General features: G+C 32.1%; 3 protein-coding genes across 8 annotated transcripts in view; 2 read left to right on the forward strand and 1 right to left on the reverse strand.

Moving 5' to 3' along the window:
* The window catches only part of LOC113068554 (gephyrin-like), a 1,122,288-nt gene that overhangs the window by 508,810 nt on the left and 586,459 nt on the right, over positions 1 to 27,019 (reverse strand). The window lies entirely within an intron of this gene.
* Positions 240 to 7,728, forward strand: ctsbb (cathepsin Bb). The gene is made up of 10 exons (XM_026241360.1): positions 240 to 1,205; positions 2,051 to 2,153; positions 2,260 to 2,345; positions 3,281 to 3,395; positions 3,468 to 3,583; positions 4,312 to 4,397; positions 5,579 to 5,722; positions 5,808 to 5,924; positions 6,010 to 6,138; positions 7,500 to 7,728. Exons 1-10 carry the CDS (start codon positions 1,015 to 1,017, stop codon positions 7,574 to 7,576), a joined length of 1,164 nt encoding a protein of 387 aa, XP_026097145.1. The 5' UTR covers positions 240 to 1,014; the 3' UTR covers positions 7,577 to 7,728.
* Positions 11,460 to 26,432, forward strand: LOC113068561 (nuclear receptor coactivator 7-like). 4 transcript variants are annotated; one of them, XM_026241318.1, is made up of 16 exons: positions 11,460 to 11,783; positions 12,512 to 12,612; positions 13,958 to 14,112; positions 15,587 to 15,645; positions 15,722 to 15,829; positions 15,910 to 16,011; positions 17,319 to 17,393; positions 18,601 to 18,785; positions 19,594 to 20,183; positions 22,925 to 23,096; positions 23,181 to 23,331; positions 23,423 to 23,545; positions 24,332 to 24,484; positions 24,571 to 24,666; positions 25,117 to 25,190; positions 25,266 to 26,432. In XM_026241318.1, exons 2-16 carry the CDS (start codon positions 12,575 to 12,577, stop codon positions 25,399 to 25,401), a joined length of 2,217 nt encoding a protein of 738 aa, XP_026097103.1. In that variant the 5' UTR covers positions 11,460 to 11,783; positions 12,512 to 12,574; the 3' UTR covers positions 25,402 to 26,432. The 4 variants fall into 4 exon arrangements, with proteins under 4 accessions (XP_026097103.1, XP_026097101.1, XP_026097102.1 ...); XM_026241316.1 differs by having other exon boundaries at positions 12,516 to 12,612; XM_026241317.1 differs by lacking the exon at positions 11,460 to 11,783 and adding an exon at positions 12,121 to 12,224.

Consider the following 27,019-nt stretch of genomic DNA (forward strand, 5'->3'; position numbering starts at 1 on the left):
TAATAATAAATCATCATATTTTCATGATTTCTGAAGATCATGTGACACTGAAGACTGGAGGAATGATGCTGAAAATACAGCGGAGCATCACAGAAATACATTACACTTTAATGAATATTAAAATAGAAAACTTTAATATACATCGTAACAATGTTTCACAATATTAAACAATTTTTTCCCAGTAATTTTGATCAAATAAATGCAGCCTTGATAATCAGAAGAAAATATTCCTGTAAAAATACATAATTCTGATCCCAAACCTTTGACTGGTTAATAAATAAATAAATAATATATATTTAATTTGTTTTTATGTATGTAATATGTAGCAAACTAAATGTTACTTTTAGATATAAAAAAGCTAACTATATATATCATAATATATTATAATACCTCATAATGCAGAAAGCTAAATAACGGTATAATAATCATAATAATATAAAAAAAATTTTTTAATTATTATTATTTGCAGAAATCTAATATCATCACTAAAATTGTGTAATAAAAATACTTCATTGTTTTCATTAAACAATTTCTCAGTGCTGTTATTACATATTTGTGACTAAAATAAAATCTATAAAATATTGTAAACATTTTTATATAAAATATATTGTGAAATTAGTAATTATAAAAAAATAATGTAATTATTATTTTAAAAAAAACTTTTTGATTATTTTTTTTTTTGTTTGTTTATGGTGTGTCCCAGACATGTTTTTGACAGGATTCATGAGTTTTGAGGTTTGTCACACAACAGATGTTTTACAGCAGACTGGAAGTGTCCTTAATGTTCAGCTTTTATATGGAAAAGCTAGCCAGAACTTTATGCATATCAAAGATCAGTTTAATTAGCATTGCTATGTAATGTGGGAGCTTGATTTGTAAATGCATTTAGAGATAATATTGTAAATAAATGCATTTAGAGATAATAAATATATTGGATTCATTGACTGTTGAAGTGTATTATAGCAGCACTCCTGCATCATGAAGATGTTTGTGATCTAGTTTTCTGTTGTTCTGATGAAAGTGAACCCAGTTCTCAGGTGTTTGTCTCATGTTCGTGTGTCAGACCTGTGCTTGTCTTGTGATGTTGTAAAGGCACCTGACCGTCCGTCACATGACGCTTTACTGCATCAGGCTCTTTTAAAGGAGCAAACTTCACTTTGTGTCACTTCAGTTTCAAAGACAGAGGAACAGAATCTGAAGCTCAGGTAAAGTTTTCGTTTCATGCAAAATAAAAACAGGAGATCAGTGTTTAAAATGAGTGATTTGAAATAATGTGGCATGAAAATTGTGTAGCATAATCCTTTACTGACTTAGAAACATGGTTCTGTTAATAACCTATATTTCTAATATTTCTTATCTACATCCTTAAATGCTATTAGTCTTTATTCATATTTTTTATATCAATGAATGTTAAAAACAGTCAATCAAATATTTCCGTGACATTGTAATAGGTTTTAATAATAATAAAAACAAATCTAAATTATGGTTTAAATTTGGCATTTTATTAATTTAAAATATATTTTATATTTGATTGATTAATAGTTGTAATTTGTATTAGACTTGATTTCAAATATTGAAATTACTTTTTAACAAGATAAAAAAAATCTAAATATTTAATATGCATTTGAATTTAGATTGTTCATATAGTTATATTTAAATTATTAGTTTTAATTGTTTCTTATTTATTAGTCCTAATTTGTCGGTTTTACTCAAATAAATATTACAAACATATTTAATCAAATATAATTAAAAAAAATTATGAAGAATATAAGTTTATGCATTTTATTTTTCATTTTGATTTGATAAAATGTAAACATATTTTTTATTATTAGTAATATTTTTGTATAGTTTATTGTTTATCCACATGAATATTACAAACATGGCTAAGCAAATATAGCAATCAAATTCTGAATAATTATATTATACTGTTTTAATTTAGATTTTATCTCATTTACTTTTTTTTTCATAATTTGGCTGTTTCGTTCTGTTTTCTTCTTCATATTATAATTTCATGCACATGGATACTAAAGCCCGTGCACGCTGTTCTCAGGATGTGGCGTGTGTGTTTCCTGTCCGCTCTGCTGTCCGTCACCTGCGGCCGGTCACATGATCACATGATCAGCTTCATCAACACGGCCAACACCACGTGGACCGTGAGAGTTTGACTGTGTTTCACTGTGGTGTTTGAGCGTCTCCGTTCTTCTCCATCAGCACCTGTTCACTGCTCTCTCTTCCTCTTTCTCTCTTTCGTTTCTTCAGGCAGGTGTGAACTTCCAGAACGTGAAGGATGAACATCTCAAGTCTCTCTGTGGGACGATACTGAAAGGCCCACGACTGCCTGATACGTGAGTGACAAGAATCACAGTATATTATATCATAAACTGTATGCAAATTCATGCAACTCAGTAGATCTTCCTCTAAACTGGTTATAAACTGATGAATTAGAAATGCATTTGATTGCATGCTAAGATTCTGAGTCGTGCATATAGTTCAATCAGAAGAAGGTCACGGGGTCGATTCCCAAGGAATGCATGAATACAACGCATCTGCCAGATGCATAAATGAACATTTGCATTTGCTTTATTGTATTGCAACAACAAGTGGATTTTACATGATTAGTTAATTCTCAATAAATTTATCGGAAACTATAAACAGAAATAAGTAAATGTATCTCATCGTCAGTGTTTCTGTTCTAAAATACAGTATATTATTAATTAAACAAGAAAAAAAAACAAGAAAATTCAAGAAAAAAATTAAGATATATATTAATGTATTTTAATTTATGCTGATTTTCACTACATAGACAATAAATAAATACAATTTAAATTTGGTAATATTTTACAAACAAACTGATTGTACATTTATTATTATTAGTTATTTATGCTGATTTTTGTAACAAAGAAACAATATATTTTTTTATATAACTATTATATATTATGCCAATATTTTGCAAATAATAAATAAATGCACTGTACATATATATATATATATATATATATATATATATAAAATTATGAATATATTATGATAAACTTTTACAAATACATTTTTGCACATTTATAGCATTTTTTTGTGGGAAGTGTCGTGTAACAAATATCATGCATAGCATTGATAAACATATGGAAAACATAGAAATTAAATAAAAAATTTAATAAATTAATTAAAAGTACAAAATAAATAAAATAATATTTATTTAAATAGTTGTAAAATATATAAATATATTTTAATGAATAAAAAAACACTAAAAACAGAATAAATTGTGTGTTTTGTCGATCTTTAGGGTGAAACATGTCTCTAACATGAACCTTCCTGCCAGCTTCGACCCGAGGACGGAGTGGCCTTACTGTAAAACCCTCAGTCAGATCCGGGATCAGGGCTCGTGCGGCTCCTGCTGGGTATAAACCACCTGCTACAGTCACAGCGCGCGTGTGTGTGTGTGTGTGTGAGCATGTGTCTGTCTCCCGCAGGCGCTCGGTGCAGTCGAGGCCATCTCTGATCGTATCTGCATCCACAGCAAAGGGAAAGTGTCTGTGGAGATCTCCGCTGAAGACCTGCTGTCCTGCTGCGAGGAGTGTGGCTTCGGGTGCGACTGACACCGAAAACACACACAACTGCAAATATATCAAACCTCAGAGAGATTTCAGTATCAACTCCATCCTTCCTCATCAGCTGCTCCCACCTTCATTAGTGAACTACAACAACAAACATCCGCGTACTGAAAGAAAATATATATATCACTTCAACTTTGCCAAGACAGCATTTTTAATTTTAATTTAATTTAATGTTATGTGTTAAAATAAATACAAAAAAATAATAAAGAAAATAAGAATGAGAAAAAGAATGAGAATGAAAAACCACAAAAAAATTATTAAAACTTTAACTAAAATGAAAGTGAAAACAGAAAATATACAAATACAATTTTATTCAAAATATGAACAAAAACTATAATAGTATATTAATCTGTACTCTTACTGGGTACTTTATATCAAAATACAGAAAAATAAAACAATGTGGTATATAAAATAAATAAATAAAAATATATACATTTAATACAAAATAATCAAATTCATTTTAAAAATGTTAAAATGAAATAAAAATATTTATTTGAATATTTTCGCCTTACAAATTAAAGAAAATTATAATAATAAAATAAAAAAATTTAATTATAGAATTGGTGTTTTCTGAGATCACAGACTAAATAAATAACTAAATAACATGATTTTAAATGTTTAAACTGCTATTAGGGATTTTAGTGGAAACATCTGTATTAAATCCTGATGAATGCTGGGATGTGTGTTTCTCTGGAGGCAGATGTTCTGGAGGTTTTGCGTCAGTAGCCTGGGATTACTGGACCAAATCTGGTCTGGTGACCGGAGGACTGTATGGATCTAACCAGGGTGAGTCTGGATCAGAAACATCTGACAAGAATAAATGAACTGAAGCTCATCAGACACGATAACAGATCATCAGAGACATGAATTCGGCTGTGAGTTAAGTGTAGAGGTTTTAAAAAGGTTTGTTTGTCAAACGTGATCGCATGAAGGCATGAACATTATGCTAAATATCTCCCTTTGAGTTAAAAAAGGATATCATACAAGTCTGAAATTAAATGAGTGAACCATTTTATAAATGTAAACAACTAAGAATGTAAAAAAAAAAAAATTTCAACAACAACAAAAAAGTTAATAAAATAGTAAACCTATTTCTGTCTTCAGATCTTTTTGAACATTTCTACATTGCAGGCAAATAAAATAAAATAAGGTAAAATAAAAAATTGAATTAATATTATATTAGAATAAAATAGTTGTAAAATTGTATTACAATTTTATGAATGGTATTTTTGAATGTTTTTAGGTTGCAGAATTAAATTAAAATTACATTAAAATTACAATTAAATTTAAAAAAAGAATTTACTTTTTTAAATTTAATTTTAATTTTATTTTATTTTATTTTATTTAACAAACAAACAAATTTAACAAACAAATATTATATTAGAATTAAATAGTTGTAGAATTGTAAAGGTAATGTATGTTTTAAGGTTGCAAAAGAAAAGAAAAGAAAAGAAGAGAAAGAAATATTATATAAGACTAAAATAGTTTTAGAATTGTGTTGGTATTCCTGAATGTTTTAAATTAAAATAAAATAACAAATATTATATTAGAATAAAATAGTTTTAGAATTGTGTTGGTATTCCTGAATGTTTTAAATTAAAATAAAATAACAAATATTATATTAGAATAAAATAGTCCTAGAATTGTAAAGGTATTCTTGGATGTTTTAAGGTTGCAGAAATAAAATAAAATAAAATAAAAAAATATGATATTAAAATAAAATTGTTGTAGAATTGTGTTGGTTTTGCTAAATGTTTAAGGTTAAAATAAAATAAAATAATTGTAGATTTTTTTTTTAGAAAGAATAAAAAAAATTATATATAAATGTTTATAAAACAGTTTTTGAACATTTCTAGGATGCAGACCTTGAATAAAATAACATGCGAAATAAAATAAAAATATACACATTGAAAACAAACTGACTGAAAGTAGCGGTAGTTGTAAGACTTCTCTCTGACCGTGTCTAGGATGCAGACCGTACACTATCTCTCCCTGCGAGCATCACGTGAACGGGACACGGCCGCCGTGCTCCGGAGAACAGGACACACCTCAGTGTAACTCCGTCTGTATTCCTCAGTACAGCGTCCCGTACAAACAAGACAAACACTTCGGTGAGGCTCATCTTCTTCTTCTTCTTCTTCATCATCTTTACCTTCACTACTGGCTCTCAGACCGTGTCTCTTCCGCCCCCTGCAGGATATAAAGCGTATAACGTTCCCTCGGACCAGCAGCAGATCATGACGGAGCTTCAGAGCGGGGGTCCGGTGGAGGCGGCCTTCACCGTGTACGAGGACTTCCTGCTCTACAAGAGCGGTCAGAACACACACACACACACACACACATCTCTAACAGTCGTCTGCATCAGGGCCACACACCAACATCTGCTTCGGTCTCTCAGGTGTTTACCAGCACGTGACGGGCTCTGAACTGGGCGGACATGCTGTGAAGGTGCTGGGATGGGGAGAAGAGGACGGGACGCCCTACTGGCTGGTGGCTAACTCCTGGAACTCCGACTGGGGCGACAACGGTGACAAATTAGCATCAGATAATCATTATGAGAGTTTATTATTAAATACATGCATTCTTAATAAACTGCAGTGATTTATTATTGTAATTTTTATATCATTTATTGTTATCATTTCAATTGTATTTAATGAATTACAATAATTATTTTTGCATTAATTCATTATAAAATATATATTACATTTTTAAAAATTATTATAATTAGTTAAGAATTTATAAGATTTTTTTATTATATATATATATAATTCAAAAATGTCTATGTTTTGAGATCTTTTTTCTAGTTTGCAGATTGAGAATTTTATTTTATGTAAAATAAATAAAAATACACAATTTTTTACAAAAAATAATATATAAATATAATAATATGATATTAAAGAAATAAAAATGTAATAAAATATACAATAAAATAAAAATAATAATATATAAAGTTCTTGGATGTTTTTAAATGTTTCTGCATAAAATAAAATAGTTATGAGTTTTTTTTACATTTCTAAGTTTATAATAAAATAACATACAATATAAAATAAATTATTTAGAAAAAAAAATTAAATAAATTAAAATAAATAAAATATTACATTTAAATACAGTGTTCTGAACAAAATTCTAATAATATATTGTAAAATATATATATATATATATATATATATATATATATATATATATATATACAATCAAATAAAAAACAATAACAATAAAAAAAGAGTTCTGAGTTCTTGGATGCTTTTAAATGTTTCTAGGTTGTAGACCTAAAATAAAATAAAATAAAATAAAAATTTTCAGACCTATAATAAAATAACATACAATATAAAATAAATAAATTAGAAATATATTAAAATAAATAAAACCTATTTACATTTAAATAAAGATTAGTTGTAAAATGCATGAGTTCTTAACAAAATTATAATAATATATTATTATTATTAATATTGTGAAAAATGTTTGTCTTTCCACACAATTCAAATTTTAATAATCCATTAATAATGATAATACAAGAAATGCATTATTATAATTGATTACTACTAATACTATACCAGCTTATAATTGAAATGTATTATTAATGTTGTGGAAAATATGTTTGTTTTTCCATATAACACAGATCTTATTAACTAAAACTAAACTAAAATACAAAAAAAAAAAAAAAACATGACAAGGCAGCATTCCTCATTCCATTTAGTTCATCTTGATGCACTAAAAAAACTAACTAAAACAGAAATAAAAAATCAGGAATTAAAAAATGAACACATTACATAGACATTCAAAACAGAAAAACTTTTATTTTTTTATCAAAAAATACAAATGATTGTAAATGATTCAAACTTGAAGTGAAAAGCGACTGAATGTGAGTGATGTTCTCTGTGTGTGCAGGTTATTTTAAGATCGTGAGAGGCCAGGATGAATGTGGGTTTGAGAGTGAGATGGTGGCTGGCGTTCCTCAGCTCTGAACATCAACACTGAATCATTTCAACACAAATAAAACTCTGTCTGTGTCTCATTACTGTGGTTGATACATCCTAAAATTATAGTCAACAAATCATTAAAAGCAAAACTCTCATTGTGGTGATGTGAAAAATAAAGATATGTCATTTACATTTTATTATGTCATTTGGGGTTATTTATTATTATTATTTTAAAATATAATTTTTTACATTTTCTTAAAAAAAAAATTTTTTTTTTTTTAAATAAATAAATAAATATCTCTCGACTCTCACGCACACAGTGTCAGTAAATTTACCCAAGTAAGTTACGCGTTGTCATTCACACCCGACGAAAACCGCCCACTGAGTCTAGTGCTTCTGACTGACATGTAAACTGACCAACCATCGATGAGCGTCTGTACGATCCAGCCAATGAAATTAGATCTTTTGGAGGCAGGCGGTTTGTTGGCGTGTAGTATTTTACTAGATCAATTTATTTGAAAATTAAAATGGATATTTCAAAATTATTCTTCTTCTTCTTCAAAAAAAGGAAGTAAACCCCCCCCCCCCCCCCCAAGCCAAAACACTTGAACGTCAACATACAACAGCTTCAGGTATCTGTAAATTTTAATCATAGTATTATGAACATCTAACAGTTAACGGTTGCGCAGCATAGTCTTTAGGACACACACACAGAGCCGTTATACCGCGTCACTCATTAAGGCAGTGTCATGCCGCCACCTTGTGGCAAAGTTCCATTCTATTTTTTTTCTTAATTTCATATTTCTGTATTCCAAATTTTATATTTGATACATTAGCCTCATAACATTATTTATGCAATTTGTAAGTGCTGTGTAAGTGCTCCTTCAAAATATAATTGTATAGAGCCCTGCGTTTATAATTATACTTGGCTTAAGTGCACATAAACACAGAGATAAAGTTCTTTGACCGGTATATCTTTGTAGAGTAAGAGCAAGATTAGGTGGCTAGCCAGCTATGTTTCAGCTTAGTTTCCGCCAACCATGGGTTTTAGGTAGTATGAAAGTAGCTCAGCTTTAAATAAATATTCATGTATACAGATCATGTAATATAAATAAGCTGTAGAATCGAAAGATTGAACTATTTAAAAAATTACAAACACTTACATGTTCAAGTCTCTATCACTATATATTTTCAAATGTATAAACTAAGTTAACAAGTTCCACTGATGGAGCAAGATCATTTATTTTATTAGTCCTCCTTCATTTTTCATATGACATTTAAATTTGTCATATTCTTCAATCTCTTAACCTTTAGCAAAACCTTTAACCTTTAGTTTTGAATCTCGCTGGGTCTCTCGCGAGAAGTAAATCAAACTTGCTTTGTATTGCAAGGCTCGTGATTGGCTGTTCGCCAGTGATGTCACACATTCATGTGCACGCGCTCCACAAACTCGGGATCAAAGAAAGTTGATGAACAGCATCATGGTACCAACAAAGCCGGACGAGTGTAACCAGTCAGGCTTGATTGGAAAACAATATAAAACAGAGACAGAGACAAAAAAAAAAAAAGTGAGATAGAGACACAACATCAGCATATGTGTCAGGATACAAGGGATACACTTTAAATAAAATGTTTTAAATTTGTTTTTTTGTTGTATATTTTAAACAAAGTAAATCTTTCTGATTTCTTAAAATAAAAAGTCACATACATGGATTTTTCTGGGCTAAGCCCCGGATCTCCACTCACCCTAGAACCAACCCTGCTTATGACAACAAACTGTTAGAAGAAAGGGATCAATGGGGTTCTATATAGAAACATAGGGTTCTTTACTCAATTCCAAAGAACCTTTTATGCTAAAAAGGTTCTATGATGACAAGAAAGAACCCTTTTGGCACAAAGGGTTCATATCTTGAATTTTGTGATTATTCTCATGCATGCATAAAAGCATTTGAATACACCGAATAATGCAGTGAAAGAACGCACTCAAAATGCACACGTTCACTAGTATGACTTCATCATGTAACTTTACATTAGCCTAGATGCGTGCACTTTTTAGGCACAATTTGTTTAGTTTTTGAATATACTTGATACTGTTAAAAGGCACATCTTTAAAACAAAAAATACAAGTTCACATATCACACCTAAACACGCGTGGAAAACGTAATTATAACTATCTACTAAATTAGTTAAAAATGCCTATCCATATAAAGCTATGATTCGCGAACCCCAAACTGACTCAAATGATTCTCGAACCCGCTATGAACTCCCAAACTGGAGTCAGATGACTCAAATGAACTGTGATCCCTCTACGAACTTATTCAAATGATTCACGATCCCCAAATTGACTCAAATGATCCGCGATCCCGCTACGAACTCCCGAACTGATTCAAATGATTCGCGATCCCGCTACAAACTCCCGGACTTATTCAAATGATTCGCGATCCCGCTACGAACTCCCGAACTTATTCAAATGATTCGCGATCCCGCTACAAACTCCCGGACTTATTCAAATGATTCGCGATCCCGCTACGAACTCCCGAACTTATTCAAATGATTCGCGATCCCGCTACAAACTCCCGGACTTATTCAAATGATTCGCGATCCCGCTACGAACTCCCGAACTGATTCAAATGATTCGCGATCCCGCTACGAACTCACGAATTTATTCAAATGATTCGCGATCCTGCTACAAACTCCCGGACTTATTCAAATGATTCGCGATCCCGCTACGAACTCACAAATTTATTCAAATGATTCGCGATCCCGCTACGAACTCCCGAACTTATTCAAATGATTCGCGATCCCCAAATTGACTCAAATGATTTGCGATCCCTACGAACTCCCGGACTTATTCAAATGATTCACGATCCCCAAATTGACTTAAATGATTCGCGATCCCGCTACGAACTCCCGAACTGACTCAAATGATTTGCGATCCCAATACACATAATGCTATAAAAGTGTGCACATCTAGAGAAATAAACAGCAGATGTTCATGTTAACAACTTCTTTAACTTTAGCAAACGCTGCTAATACACATACATTTGTTAATAAAGTAAATTAAACAATACATGAATGTTTTAATGCTACTGAATAAAAATAAAGGAGACCTGGATCAGTGAGTTGCGTCTCGGGTCGATGACGTCACTTACATGGAGGCGTGTTGTACACGCCCCCGTCCCTTCACTCCGCTCCCACGTCAAAACAGTGCCACAAAGAGAGACGTGCAGAAAAGTGAAACGCAAAGGAAAAATGGTATCGCAAGCTCAAACTAGACTGACACGCAAAATAAAAGCAGTGTTGCAAATAAATTAATAGATATGACCATGGAAAATATGTATTGCAAAATCATTGCTTTCGCGCTGTTTCATTTGTTTTGCAATTCTTAATTTTTGTTTGCAAAAAGCAAATGTGTTTTCCTCAATACTTTAAATAAAATGTTTTAAATTTGTTTTTATTGTTTTTGTATATTTTAAACAAGGTAAATCTTTCTGATTTATTAAAATAAAAAGTCACATACATGGATTTTTCTGGGCTAAGCCCCGGATCTCCACTCACCTTAACCACCCCTGCTCCAGTCCATCAGTTAACATCTGGAGAAGACAAAAGATGAAACAAATACAGCATTGAGACACTTTTAATGTCTAAAATATGAGTTCATAATCCATAATAACACTTCCTCCAGTGAAAAAGTGCATCTCCTGTTGCAATACAGTACAAAATAATATACTATTTGAAAATATACATATGAAATTCCACAAAGGATTTTATGGATGCCTGCTATGTATAAAAACTTAAAATAAAACTGTACAACAATAAAAACGCACAAAATGAATACGTCATGGATCTGGAGTTAAAGCGGGGGAGGGGCGTTTCCGCTTTCCTGTCAATCATACGGGGAAAGGGGCGTGGCTAGGAAGGACTTCGACCTATGAGGATATCTACATTTAAATTGAGATATGAATGCATAAATAATTCTATTTGCAAACCCAAACACGCACATCCAGCGTCTCGGTCGATTTTTTTTGTCGATATAACAGCTCAAAGTCCCGAAAACAGGCAGAAATTCATCCAGAAAACACGGAATATGCTTTGAATCTCGATATAGATGGAGTTTAATACTTTACTAGCGTTAGCCTGGTAGCTTGGACTGCATCCACATGCACCACTTAAATACGAATATTATTGTCATAATCGACGCCTGATGCTGTTGAGAAGTAAAGGAAGCTGTGGGACGTCAGTGTTTGTTTAGGTGGGTGTTTGCTTCTCTGCACATGTGCATGCGATGCATTGCCTTCTGAATCCCATAATCAGATCATCTGAATGACAGGACCACGTACGTTTCAAATGCATGCAACAGGAATGTGTTTAGTGCACTTGATGTACTGTTTATATATAATATGAGCATACATCATTTGTCCTGCCTGTGTGTAAATAAAGGTGTGCATGATGTGATCTTTTGTAAAACCTTGCATATAATGCATGCACATAATGTTGTCACACGTGCATTAATTTCTAGTGTTGTGCGCGCGTGTCAGATCCTCTGTGACGCACGTGACGTCATGCTGCATGCATGCGCGTAAAAGTTACGTGCTTAACGTGTGTTTCACATCTCAGACGTGGGTTTTAATCTGATTATGTAATTTGTTTGTTCAGTTTGGTGTGACCAAAGCTGATTGATTGGAGATATCAGGTAGTAATCAGATGCTTGGGCTCAATCTAATCACTGCTTGTCACTGGCTTTTGTTGATCTTGGACAATAATGAGTGTTTTAACAATAAAGATATATGATCCAGTGGCTTCACCCCCAAAAAACAAGCTCAGTTTTGTCAGGTCAGGTCTGAATCGGCGGTTTCTCGTCCCTGATGCTTATGTTTTTGGGGGTCATTGCAGCAACCCTCTAGATGACCCATTGACCCGAGGCTAAAGATAAGGGCGAGTGTATTTAAGGGCCAATCTTAACCTCCCTTCTTTGTGAAGAAAGGAACGCTCAGGCAACATTGCACGACTGATACTGGATTTGGAGCATTTCAGACATCCGCAATGGAGAAGACAGAGAAGAGGCCTGGATACTTCGCCAGGTGAGATGTAATTTACACAGGAAGTACTTGACAGGAAGTGAGAGCCGAGTGGACAGACATTAAGGGATTGATGAAAGAGGAACACTCAAAATTTGGATATAAAAAGTGGTAATTATGATATACAGTGTTGAAATTATTAGGGAAAAAAGTCTTAATTTTGAGATACTAAGTAATAATTATGAGATCAACATTATGAGATAATGTGTCATAATTGTGACAAATATTCTAAATTATTATAAAAAAAGTCATTATGATGTACAGAGTTAAAATTATGAGAATAAAGCCATAAATATGACTTGAACTGTCGAAATTACAAGAAATAAGTCAGAATTATGAGATACCAAATCATAATTGTGACATATGTTGAAATTATTATGTATAAAACTGCAAATTTGGATATAGAAAATTCATAATTATAACATACAAAGTTGAAATTATGAGGACAAAGGTCTTAATTTTGAGATACTAAGTAACAATTATGACATCAACATTATGAGATACTGTGTCATAATTGTGATAAAGTCAAAATTATTATATAAAAAGTCATTATGACATAAAAAGTAAAAATTATGATAATAAAAGCCATACATATTACATGTAATGTCAAAATTAGAAGAAAAAAGTCAGAATTATGAGATACCAAGTCATAATTGTGACATATGTCAACGTTATGATGTATAAAACAAATTTTAAAAAGTAAAATTATGAGATATTAATCATAATTATGACGTTAGCCAAAGTTATGATGTACAAAACTCAATATTTGATATAAAAATTCATAATTAAGACTTACAGTATTGAAAATATGAAGGAAAAAAAGTCTTAATTTTGAGATACTAAGTAATTACTAACTCCCCAACCCTAGATGGGTGGTTATGTAACACAATTATGACATCAACATTATGAGATACTGTCATAATTGTGACAAATATTCACAATTATTATATAAAAAGTATTTATGATGTACAAAGTAAAAATTTTGAAGATAAAGGCATAAATATTACACACAATGACAAAATTACAAATAAAAAAGTAAGAATAATGAGATACCATGTCATAATTATAATGTTAGCCGAAGTTAAGATGTACAAAACTCAAAATTTGGATATAAAAATTCATAATTATGACATAGTGTTGAAATTATAAGGGGGAAAAGTCATAATTTTGAGATACTAAGAAACAATTATGACATCAATATTATGAGATACTGTGTCATAATTGTGACAGTCAAAATGATTATATAAAAAGTCATTATGATGTACAAAGTTGAAATTATCAGAATAAAGCCATACATATTACATATATTTATTATATATTTTATTTATTTATTTATTTATTATCTCAGGCTGAAGAAGAAGCGGCAGCTGAAGCAGAGCCAATCAGAGAAAGCAGATGCCGAGCGGAACCAATCAGATTTGGAATCCAAGACTCCAGTCATCTGTGAGCCCGCTCCCATTGGTCGATCTCAGGAGAGGAATCCGGAAAGAGCGAGAGGCTCAGGTGAACACACTTGAATCTACTTAAATTAGGGGTTTTAATGAAATCATTTTTTTTATTTTCTTATTTAGTGTCTATCTTAACTCTTACAATTTCAAGAATATTTATGAGTAGGGCTATGTAATTGATCAAAATAAATCCAAAATCGCCACATGGCTTAATTATTAGATGCCAAAGTCTGAGTTTTAATTAAATTGCATTTTGGGAACACAACATATAAAAACCATCTTCCCACGCTTGTAATTAAAAGCTCTTATCAACACAACAGAAGCTACGCTTACGAAAACCCATCAAAATAAAAGTTAGGTAGTTTTAATTTTTAAATTAAAGAAATTAATAATCAATAAATATTAGTTAATAATAATAAAGTAAATAAATATCAGTATTGTAATTTTACACCTCTGATTTACACTTATTATATAATTTTATAATACTAAATTATTATATTTCTTAATTTTATATTACTGTAATAATATTTCTGATTTTGATTTATAGTACATTTTAATATTTTTATTTAGTAATGAAAATGACCTTTGTTATGTCATTTATTTACATTTTTAAGATTTTAGGTAAATTTTTCAGCCTATTTTATTAACTGTTATTTTAAGTCAAAATTTATATAATTATAGTATTTTATTATAATTTTGTCTTTTTTCTATCTTTTTTATTTAATCTAATAATCTAAGGGTTATATGCTATGATGAATAGATAATTTTTAATTGCCATATATGTTTTTTGGTCAATGTATTATTTCAACTTTGTCAGTTAATGATTATTTAAATTCAGTATTTAAATTTTAGTTAACAATAAAAACACTGAAATGAACAACCAGACGCTACTTTTAAATTTGAATTCAATGTTACAGTTTAACCCACTGTAACAGTTTTTGGTTTTAAGTAACATTTTGACTGATTCAGTGATTCAGTGAGTCGTTCCTTGGTTGAGTCATTTGAGTCGTTTGATTCATTTTTGATTCATTCGTTCAATAGAACCACTTAATTAGAGTCATTACTTTTCAAATCGGACCACACAAGTGTTATTTTATTACTGTTGAAATTATATTATTAAAATAATATTTTTAGTTTGTTTCTATTTTTCTGATTTCATTTACATTTCTGTTAAAGTTTTAGGAATTTTATGTTTACATAGTTTTACTTATTTAGTACATTAAATGAAATGAAAATGACTGAAAATTATTTAAAATATTATTATTATTTTATATATATATATATATATATATATATATATATATATATATTATTTTTTTTTATTTTTTATTTTTTTTTTTATAATTTTTTTTTTCATTTTATTATTTTTTTTTTCTGTTTTTTTTTGTTTGTTTTTTTTTTGTTACTTCATCATGATCATCGTTCAATATTTATTCAGTATCTTTCACAGCAAGAAGTAATTGTTCTGTGATTCAGCAAGGATATAAGCATCCTCTAAATATCTTGCCTGTTGAATCTTTTCTTTTCAGATGACTACAGCCGGACCAAGACAGAGAAAAGCAAACCTCCAGGGACTGTGGAGTTCACGGTGAGTGATTCTGACTGTACAAACACTGCTCCTCTCATCAGTACACTGCTTATATGTGATGTGTTTGACTGGTCAGGTCGGACCGAAGGACACTCTGAACAGCATCGCTCTGAAGTTCGACATCACCCCGAACGAACTGCTGCATCTGAACCGTCTCTTCTCTCACAGCGTGGTACCTGGACAGGTGCGTTCCTCTCCCGCTGGCTGATCTGTGATTGAGGAAAGCCTAGAACTGACCGTCTCGTTTCTCTCGATCCCGCACAGAAACTGTTCGTCCCTGATGTGGACCAATCAGAGCGCGGTTCTCAGGTGGACGGCTCCTGTGAGCGTCTCTCAGCGTCAGAGTCCACAGAGAAGGAGATGAAGGTAAAGCGCTTCAGACGGACGGTTTTCTCATTTTCTCTGTGAATAGATTCACAAGCACACGAACTGTGTGAAGCAGAACAGTGTTCGAATATCACAAGGAAGACACACACTGCTTAAACTCTTTTATGAGTCAAACATCCCATGATGCAATGCGCTACACTATAATAAAAACATAATTTAAATAGAATTACACACTTAGTGTAAAGTAATGCTAGAACAGGGTTATTATAGTTAACTGAAACAAAAAAATAAATATGTATAAAAACCTTTAAAATCTTATTTAACCTTAACTTTTTTATGTTTTTATTAAAACTTTAGTTTTATTTAATTAAATTGTTTTTTTATTGTGCTTTAAAAAAAAATATATATATATAAATTTATATTTATATTTATATATTTGATTTTTTTTAAATAAAATGAAAATCAGAAACTAAAATATATGTATATATTTTAAATACTAATTTTTAAATACTAAAATATGTATAAAAAACTGTTTTATATTTATTAAGAGCTTCTTATTTAATTTTAACTTTTTAATTTTCATTGAATTTAACTTGATGTACTAAAATGTATCATTTAGGCTTTTTAATATAATTTGGTAAAAATTTTCTTAATTTTAGTTTTATTAATTTAGTTTAAGTGCTTCTAATTGTGCTTTTTAAAAAAGAAATATTTTTTTTCGTCATTGTAGTTTTTACACTTCAGTTTATTTTCAGTTATTTTTAGTTATCTAATATTAGGTTTGATTTAATTTTATTTCCGCTTTATTTAATTTTACGATGTATACAACCAAAATTAATTTTGTAATTTTTTTTTACAAATTTATAACAAAAATAATCATTTAAATGAAAAAAAAAAAAAATATATATATATATATATATATATATATATATATATATATAATCTCAATGATACTAAAATAACACAGCGCTATACAATCAATGATTAAACAACTTTTTTCTTAGTCAAGTCCCCCTTAGATTTAAATATCCTAATAATGTTTAATATATTGTTCAATAAATTCGAACAATGTTTCTGATGTATTTAATAGGAAACACACAAACTAGTCCTATTTTAGTAAGTGTTTCAATTTTGCTTGATTGTTTTCAGGTTTCCTCCGACCCCAGAATTTCATAAAATCTCATGAATTATTAATATTAATATGATATTAAGCTTGTTTGTTACTGTATTAAAGTGCTTAAATCTCCAGTATCCTTCATCCGGAGGAGTTTTTGCTTCATTCTGCTGTATTGTTGACTAATGCAGTCAGACAGCACTAATGGATCTCTGATATCTCCGTCTGACAGGATCTGTCTGAAGACGAGAGTCCCACCACCGTCAGATTCATCAAGATGAGCTGCAAGTACTTCACTGACGACACGGTGAGCCTGACATCCATGTTTCAGAAACGTTCTGTAAAGATTCAGTAAAGATTCACGTTTCAGTCATGAAGATGACAGGAAAAGAAAAATCTCCTGGTGGAAAACAAAGACTTTTAAGATGAAAATTACATGACATTTGCATTATAATCAGCTCTTTCTTTAAATAAATATAATAAACTCTTTATAACCTCTTTCTTTAAATACATTTTATAATTTTCTTATGCTAAGCTCAACTACAGGGAGCCCTTTTATTTTACTATAATGCTACAATTTAGCAACAGAGCTAACTTATTTTGCTATTTATTTTTAAATATAATAATCAACGGTCACTCAACTTAAAAAAATTAAAAAATGCATGCAAAGATGTAAATTGCACATTGTGCAGTTTGGAAATTGCTTGTTTCATAACAGATTTATTTAAACATACATTAAATAATTAAGATGTCTTATATTATAACATATTATTATGATGTAAAATAACGTTTTTCTATTCTAATGTACATTAAAATCTTTTTTTGATGAATAAAAAGTTGAAAAGAAGAGCATTTGTTTAAAATAGAAATATTTTCTAACAATATACACTACAGTTTAAAAGTTTGTGGTCAGTGCATTTTATTATTATAATTTTTAATTAACTTTTATTCAGCAAGGGTGTGTTAAATTATTAAGAAATGATTTATATGGTTCCAAAAGATTCATATTTCAAATAAATCCTGTTCTTTTTTAACTTTTTTTTATTCGTCAAAGAATACCGAAAAATAAAGTATCGCAATTGCCAAAAAATAACAATTTCAACATTAATAATTCCAATAATAAATGTGACTCTTTACACTTGAGTAATGATGATGGAAATTCAGCGTTGCATCACAGAAATAAATTCTATTTTAAAAGATATTAAAATAGAACCTGTTATTTTATATAGTAATAACATTATGAAAGATTACTGTATATTTCTCAGTATTTTTGATTAAATAAACGCAGCCTTGATGACTATAAGAGACTTCTTTAAGAAGGTAGTGTATATAGTCTAATATTCATTGGAGTGAATGCATGCACCGTTACACACCTAATCAACTCTGATAGGATACAGTGTTAAAAACCTTCTGACCAATGGATTTCTGGTCATCCCAGATACATTTATACTCAGTAAAGTGATTTGCATGATGCATTAAATGAGGTTTGTGTTTGACTTCTGGGATCTCTGCAGGGCGTCGTGGGAGGAGTGTTGATTATAACACCCAATAACATCATGTTTGACCCGCACAAATCTGACCCGCTGGTGCTGGAGAACGGCTGTGAGGAGTACGGTCTCATCTGTCCCATGGAGGAGGTGCTGTCCGTGGCTCTGTATGACGACGTGTCCCGAATGAAGCGCAAGGGCTCGCTGCCGTCGTAAGCAGGACTTTAAATGCATTGCTAACAATTCATTTGATGATTTTCTCACGATTAAATTTTTATTGTTGCACCATCAGATTGTGGATTTTCAAATGCATTAGTTGTATCTCGGACAAATATTGTTCTTTTCTAACAAACCACATATAATTTGACCAAATTTGACCCTTATAACTGGTTTTGTATTGTATTATATCGATATTACTTTGTACAACAGTTTGAAGCAACTGCATGCCATATTTTTATTATGAAAATTAACAAGCTGAAAACACTCTTCCAGAGAAACTTTAATTGCTTTTCTATAGCATTTAACCCTTAAATGTCAACTATACTTTATTTTATTTTATATTTATTTTATTTTAACTTATCTAATTTTCTCCAAATATTAATTTATTTGATTGGAATCTGATTTATTTTATTTTACCGGTATTTGTTTTTATTTTATTAATTTTAATTTTAATTTATTTTCTTTATTTATTAAATAATGTTTTATTATTATTTTATTTATATTAATTGAATAATTTAAATGTTGTGTAAAGTTTATGTTTCAAGCTTGCTTGAAACCCAAGCTTTTTTTAATTTATTCCCACAGAATGAGGGATGTAGATCACCTGAAATACTCCACCTCTTTCACTTTTTCTCACTCGTTCCATTTCCGTTCAGCTTTGACACCAAACACCACTTTTATCCCTTAAGTTTTGTCATATTTATTTGTCATGTTCACTTGTCTCGAGTTTGTTCATTTGGGATGTTTTGTTTGTTTTTCTCTTTAATTTCACCATCTCCCCTCTCATGATGATGATGACAGGCCGGGCGAGTGGGAGGAGCTTCCCTCCGAACGAGATCTGAACCCCTTTAGTCGTTACGAGGCTCTCGGAGCGCCCAACCAACTAATCGTGTTAGACGATATCGAAGCGGCCATCTCTGAGATATCAGAGTGCCAGATCCCTGACAAATCTCCGTCGGACGAAGGTTTCACCGAACTGGAGCTCCTGCAGAGCGACTGTAACACCACCTGCTCCGGCCACGAGGGGGCGCCACCACAGGAGCAAAGAAAGACGACAACAGACCAATCAGTGAGGTTGTATCTACCCGAAAAGCTGGACCAACCAGCACTGGTGCATGATGGGAAGGAAGCCGTCATAGAAGTGGACGAGGTGACCAAAACAAGGGGTGAAACGTTAGCAAACAGAGTCTCAGCAATCGAGGAGACCGCAAGAGACCAAAAAGAGATGACCCCAGAGGACTCTGGGAAATGTAGTTGGCCTGGACCAAATGTTGAGGATAATAAGACGCCAAACTCGGACGTAGAGCTTCCTGAAGCGGAGAGACACAGACGAGCCAGTGAGGCCGAGATGAAGTCATGGCTGCTAAATAGAATACAGAGACCAATCGAAGGTGAGTCTGTTTGATTGACAGGAAAGACCAGCCAATCACAGCCAAGGATTGTTTTTGAGATGCGCATATACTTTTTATGATCTTTTAAGCTCTGTTTCTGAAACTAATGTAGAAAATTGAGATAATAAACGTGTTTATTATTATAGTATTTATTAATATTTTACGTTTTTATTAATTAATTTTACTATTAACTTTCCTTGAATTCTTTGGTGTGTTTTTTTGTCTTTTTTATCTAAATAGTTTTAATTTCAATTTAAGTTTATTTCAGTTAGTATATATTAAGCAAATTTTAACTTAGTAATTTTTTGTACATGTTTGATACAATTTTACACCGTCTTTTTTACGTTTTTTTTTTTTATTTATAATTTTTTTTTTTAAATCTGAAATTTTTTTTTTAAATATATTTATTTCAGTTATTTCAATTTTGAGTTTTCTAAATTTTAGAACTAATTTAATTTAGTTTATAATTATCCGGCATGTTTTTTTAGTAGGGCTGCCCCAAAATAGTCGACTAATAGTTAGTCGACCAAAAAAAGCCTGGTCAACCAATATTTTATTAGTCACAGAAAACAAAATCCACAAGTGAAGTCACACAGTCAGTAATACAGTACATCCGGCAGAACATCAAAACACTCGCCTCAAATAAGATAAAAGTAATAGATCTTCCAAATCTGTAAAGATTCTCCGTTTATTTGTGTGCACTCACAATACTGTGCTTTTGTAAAATAATGAAAGCAAACAAGATGCTCTTTCTGCCGTCTCGGTCTCTAAACTTGAGTGTGATCTCGGTGTATACAGTATCTTTCCCTTACAGACATTAAAATATATATCTATAGAAACTGAATTATTTACTTTTTTAAACGAAGCCATTCAAATGGAAGACACAATCTCAGATTATGTTCACTACTGCGGAGTCAGTGTCGCCGACTTCATCCCTTAATCCGAAAACATAGAAAGCACTTGTTTAACATTTTAATAATCCTTACTGTTTTTCACTGACAAATTCATAATCATTACTTCTGCCGGTGCGCTATGACAAGCTTTATGTGTGTACTTGAGCTCTCAGTAGCCTATGTTGGCAGTTAAAGGCTTATTATAATTAATTAAATGGTTTATTAATAAACGTGCAATTAGTCGACCAATGCTTCAAATGAACAACTACTAGCCGACCAGAAAAATCTTTAGTTGAGGACAGCCCTATATAGTGTGTGTGTGTGTGTGTGTGTGTGTGTATATAATTTATTTTTGTTAATTTAAATATTTAATAATTTGTATAATAATTTAATAAATCCAAAGTGAATAGCTTCAATTTATACAATGCATATTATATTTTAGTTGTATGACTTTTTTAATGTTTTTTTTAATATATATATATATATATATATATATATATATATATATATATATATATAATATGCACACACACACTGCCATTCAAAAGTTATAAATAAGTCGATTCAAACAAATCAGTAAGATTTGTAATGTTTTAAAGAGGTCACTTTTCATCAAGTTTGCATTTATTTGATCAAAAATACAGAAAAATGGTAATCTTGCAAAATGTTATTACAATATAAAATGGTTTGTATTTTAATATCTTTTAAATATATAATTTATTTCTGCGATATAAAGCTGAATTTCCATCATCATTACTGCAGTATAAAGTGTCACATGATCCTTCATAAATCATTCTAGTATACTGATTTATTATTAGAATTATTAATGTTGTGCTGCCAAATATTTTTTCCTTTTTTCAGGATTCTTTGATGAATAAAAAGTTTAAATCTTTTCTAACAGTATAAATATTTGCTATCACTTCTCAAAATGTAACACATCATAGCTGAATAAAAGTTTACAAATTTACAGTAAAAATACAAATTTACTGACCCCAAACATTTGAACTGTAGTGTGTATTGTTTAAAAAGAAATATATTTTAAATAAATGCTCTTTTTTTTTTTACTTTTCATTCATCTAAGAATCCTGCAAAAAAGTATCACCTTGAACGAATCTGATGAATCAATGACTCCCTCATTAAGACAGTGACTTGCCGCCACCTTCTAGTTCTTTGGTTTCATATTTAAAATTGCATTTTCCCAACATTTGTATGTTCAAAAAAAAAAAAAAAACATTAATCTTAGAATATTATTTTTGAAATTTTATAAAAAAAGGTTGAAATTTTACTGTGTAAATGCATTTTTGGAACCTCTTATTTTCATTAAACAGTCTGACTTACTACATCTAAATGTAAAACTTAAAACTTTTGATGAAGCTTCTGTTCGAGTTTGTTGATTATGATTTCATTTGAATGGTAAAAACCATACAGTGTCTTATTATCTTAACTGAATGCATTTATTACATTTGTGCGAGTCAGTAGGGGTTGATGCATTAAAAGTAACAAGCTGTTTTATGGATGCTTGTTAACGAAATCTTAATAGTAATTAGATACACTACTAGTTACTGCAAAAAGTATTACTAATACTTATTACTGTAACTAGTTACTGCACAACACTGTTGTTAACCATGTTAAAATTGATAGAAACATTTGGAATGCTCACAGGTATCTTTAATTTTTTAGTTGCTAAACGTACAGTAAAAAGAGCTTTTTGCAGTGTGTTGTGGGATTGCCTTCTCCATGATGGATACATGGATGCATTGCATGCGTTAAAACAAAAAATAATGTTGCGGTAGTATGGAGCAGCTTGTGTGTATTAAACGCTGAGTTGAGATCTGATCTGATTTACAGACATGCTGCTGTCCAACGAAGAAAAGAGCAAAGCTCCGCCCATGTTCCTCTGCTTTAAGATGAGGAAACCAATGAGGAAGTCTTTCGCCACTGTTTGGACGTCTAGCCCCGCCCACTCGTACATTGGCAGAGGGCGGCAACCAGAATATTGGTTTGCTGTGCCTCAAGAGAGGTACGGATGGGCTCCTCAATATGTGAATGGGTTTAATATGAGAGATTACGCTTCTGAACAAACCATTCTGCCATTTCTTCAAAGAGTGGACCACATGTACTCGTTCTTCATCCAATGGTCTCCAGACATCTATGGGAAGGATACTCAGGAGCAAGGCTTTGTAGTCGTGGAGAAAGACGAGCTCAGCATTATCGACAACTTCTTCTTTAGTGACCCGGTTCCTCGCAGCTGGGAGGTGAGGAACATGTGACTCCGGGAAAACATTTGGGAGAAACTGCTACAAGAATATGATCGATATGAGCGCTCGGTTTGTTCTTTGCCGTCAGATCATCACGATTAACGATGCCAAGAGACGCCAGAGCTTCAGCTTCGAGGACGAGGAACTTCTAGATCTTCTTCCTGTTCTGATGGACGACAGTGCTCTTCTGGAGGACACGCACATTGAGAAGGTCTCCATTGTTTGCTACTTTAAACGGACAGTATTTGGTGATTCATAAAATGCAATGGGTACCTGTTTTTGAGAATCAAAAAAAGCATATCAAGGAAAACTAAATTAATGCCTGGGACTCCTAACGGTATATTGAGGTCTTATGAAGCGAAGCGATCAATCTGTGAAAGAAACTGGACATTATTTACAGCTTAATTATATTTAATCCAGAGCCGCAGGCAAATGAGGTAAACCCAATAAATAAATTATAAATAAATAAATAAATTAAAGTACCCAATAATGATGCGAATCGTAGATGTTTTATGGCTTATTCGTCCAAGTCTGATTGTTTTTCTTGATTGAGTGACTGTTGGAGGAACTTGAGCGATAAATAAGTTCATTTATCATTGAATCCGATACGCAGCTATTTTGACTCATTTATAGTCTGAGCGATTGTCAGCCATCTGGAAAAGTGTGTTTCGATTGAGTAACTTGTAGATTTGTGCTACTCGAGTCGCAAACTGTTGCAGGCGATTCAGTCCTGTTTGATTAACTGGCTCAACTAGTTCACTGAAAATAATTGATTCAAAAGAACGATTCATTTGTGAACCGGACTTCACTCCAGACCTTTTGCCTCCGGACCTATCATTTTTTTTGAATAATGTTCAGGTTCTTGCACACACTGATCGTTTCGCTTCATAAGACCTCAATATATCGTCAGGAGCCACGGGGATCCAATTTGTGTTCCTTGATATGTTTTTTTTACTAATTCTCAAAAACCATTAGCCATTGACCGTCTCCTCTGCAGTTGTCCACTCGTTTGCCGGCCCGTGTTCAGGGCTATCCGTGGCATCTGGTCTACAGTACATTGGTACACGGAACCAGCCTGAAAACCCTGTACAGGAACATGATGACCCTGGACTGCCCTGTGCTGATGGTCATCAAAGATATGGACAACCAGGTACATCACTACTGTGACCGCTGTTGGTGTCACAATTGGTGAAACTGGTGTTGCCGTGTAAAAAAACTCTTCATTTTCTCCTGCAGATTTTTGGAGCATTTTCCACTCACCCTTTCCGAGTGAGTACGTACTGTTATGGTACAGGAGAGACCTTCCTCTACAGCTTCCGCCCAGAGATCAAGGTGTGTTTCTGATGATGATTTTATTGTTTTGTTTTGTTTTTAATGACCTGCCCCAACCCAACTTGCGCACCACTACTACCAACCACAACTGCGTAGTACCCAGCAACCCGCCAGAGCTTGAATCTTGAATCAATCATAAGGTTCCTAGCAAAAGATAATCAACACACTGTTCCAAATTTAAGAATATTGCTTTGTTGCGCCACAATTGTGAGTAGCTCCAAAGGGACTATTTTAGGAATGTCATGGCGTCTTAAATTCACATCGCTTAATCGTGCACAGCGTAAGGCCCTTATATCGTTTAAAACTTTTCAGTATTCAAAAGATTTGACCGTTTTGGTTTGTTTATAGTTAAGTGAATTCACGTTTATTTGCATAGCGCTTTTCGCGATACACATTGTTGCAAAGCAGCTTCACGGAAAATCTTTGGTTAATGACGCTCAATGTCCTCAGGTTTACCGCTGGACGGGTGAAAACTCATACTTTGTGAAAGGAAACACAGATTCCCTTCAGATTGGTGGAGGAGGGTGAGTTCAGAAACATGCTAACGTGCCCTACATGTAGGTTTCGCTGCGTTTAATGCTCAACTGTCTGTTTTCCAGGGGTCGTCTGGGCTTGTGGCTGGACGCTGGCCTTTACCATGGCTACTCGTCCAAATGCGCCACCTTCAACAACCGGCCACTGTCTTCCAAACATGACTTTACCATCCAAAACCTGGAGGTGTGGGCCTTTAAATGAGCGCTGCATGCTAACGTACCTATGCGCACCAAGAGACACGCCGAATCCAATCCTGCTTGACCACATGGTTTTACTTGGTTTCTCCTAGTCTTAGCCTAGTTTCTTAGTCCGACTAGATCACAGAGAGAGAAGTTTGTGGCAGCGATGCCGCCCAGAGCTATCCCAGCATGCAACATTCTCTAGAGATGTTCTCGTTCTGAAATATAACCAATATATAAAAACATGTGAACGGTGAGGTCTGTGTATGATATTTTGGAAGCGTTCAAAGCCGAAAACATATACAGTGGTCAAATCTGTTGCTTCAAAGCCATTTGCACGAATCGTATTCTTGGTTTACATCGTGGCGGTTTGATGCTTTTAATTGGTATATTTGCGCTAGTAAATACAAATATGTCCTGAACTGGTTTTTATTGACCAAAGCATTTTAAGTGCCTTGTTCTCCAATGTTTTATATTACATTTTATGGAGTGTGTGTTTTTATTGGACGTGACGTGATAATTGTTTTACTGTTTTGTGAAAATTTTAGCGACATTTTCTAGTTAATTCGAAAGGGAAGCACTTGATATTATGCCAGTATTACTCGTGTACACTGTGGTAATCGTAAGCCTGATTTCGTTAACCGAGTTGCATCAGTTTCTAGCACATCAGGTTTACCACTTTACTGTGGGTTTGCGTATACAATCATTGACCGATGTCACTTCCTGTTACGCGGTAGCACTACTGTATAAGGAAAGCGTGAAAAGACGCATGGTGCATTCTTGCTGTTGGAGGCTTGATGGGTTGCACAGCTCTGTAAAAGCATCCACTTATTCACTACTAGACCCCTTCAGTGGGCATTAACTAACCCTGTCCATTCCAAATCCACATTACATGGTCCATTAGGGGGAAAAAAAAGTTTACAAGTGTTTTAAAGTGTCTCTGATTTCAATCACTGTCCAGTTGTGTGCAGTAACCAGTGAATGTCATATTTATTGTGTATTTTTGTGTTTTAAAGTGAACCAAATAAATGCAGTAAATGAAGATGTAAATGACTCCTGTTTCATTGATTGAATATCATTTAATGCAAATATTAACAGTAAGCACATTTTTGTCAACATTAGTTATTTTTTTACAGCATTTATTAACCTTTGTTAGAAATACAATTGTACTATTTTATTTAAATGGTAGATCCAGTTTATTATTGTGCAATATATGTGGATATTTTATTCCAAACATAAAAACAAATACATTCATTTTAAACATATTTTGTCCCTGAGATGTTGTTGAATAACAGTTTTACAGCATAAACACTTATGCATTTAGCAGGCACTTTATTCAAAAGCGACTTACAGTGCATTCTGGCTATATATATTTTTTTATTATTATTTATTAGCAGTATTATCCCTGGGAATTGAACCCACAACCTTTTGCGCCGCAGGAGTCACAGGAACACACAGTACAAGCAGAGAAAGTAAAATATAAATCACAAAAATATAAAAGTTATTAACCAGACAGCCATCAAAAAATATTTCTTAATTTTTGAAAATGTATATATATTTTTATATAACATTATTTATATATATATATATATATATATATATATATATATATATATATATATATATATATATATAAACCC

This window comes from Carassius auratus, linkage group LG45M (assembly GCF_003368295.1).
Source record: "Carassius auratus strain Wakin linkage group LG45M, ASM336829v1, whole genome shotgun sequence".
In the NCBI taxonomy this organism is placed as follows: domain Eukaryota; kingdom Metazoa; phylum Chordata; class Actinopteri; order Cypriniformes; family Cyprinidae; genus Carassius; species Carassius auratus.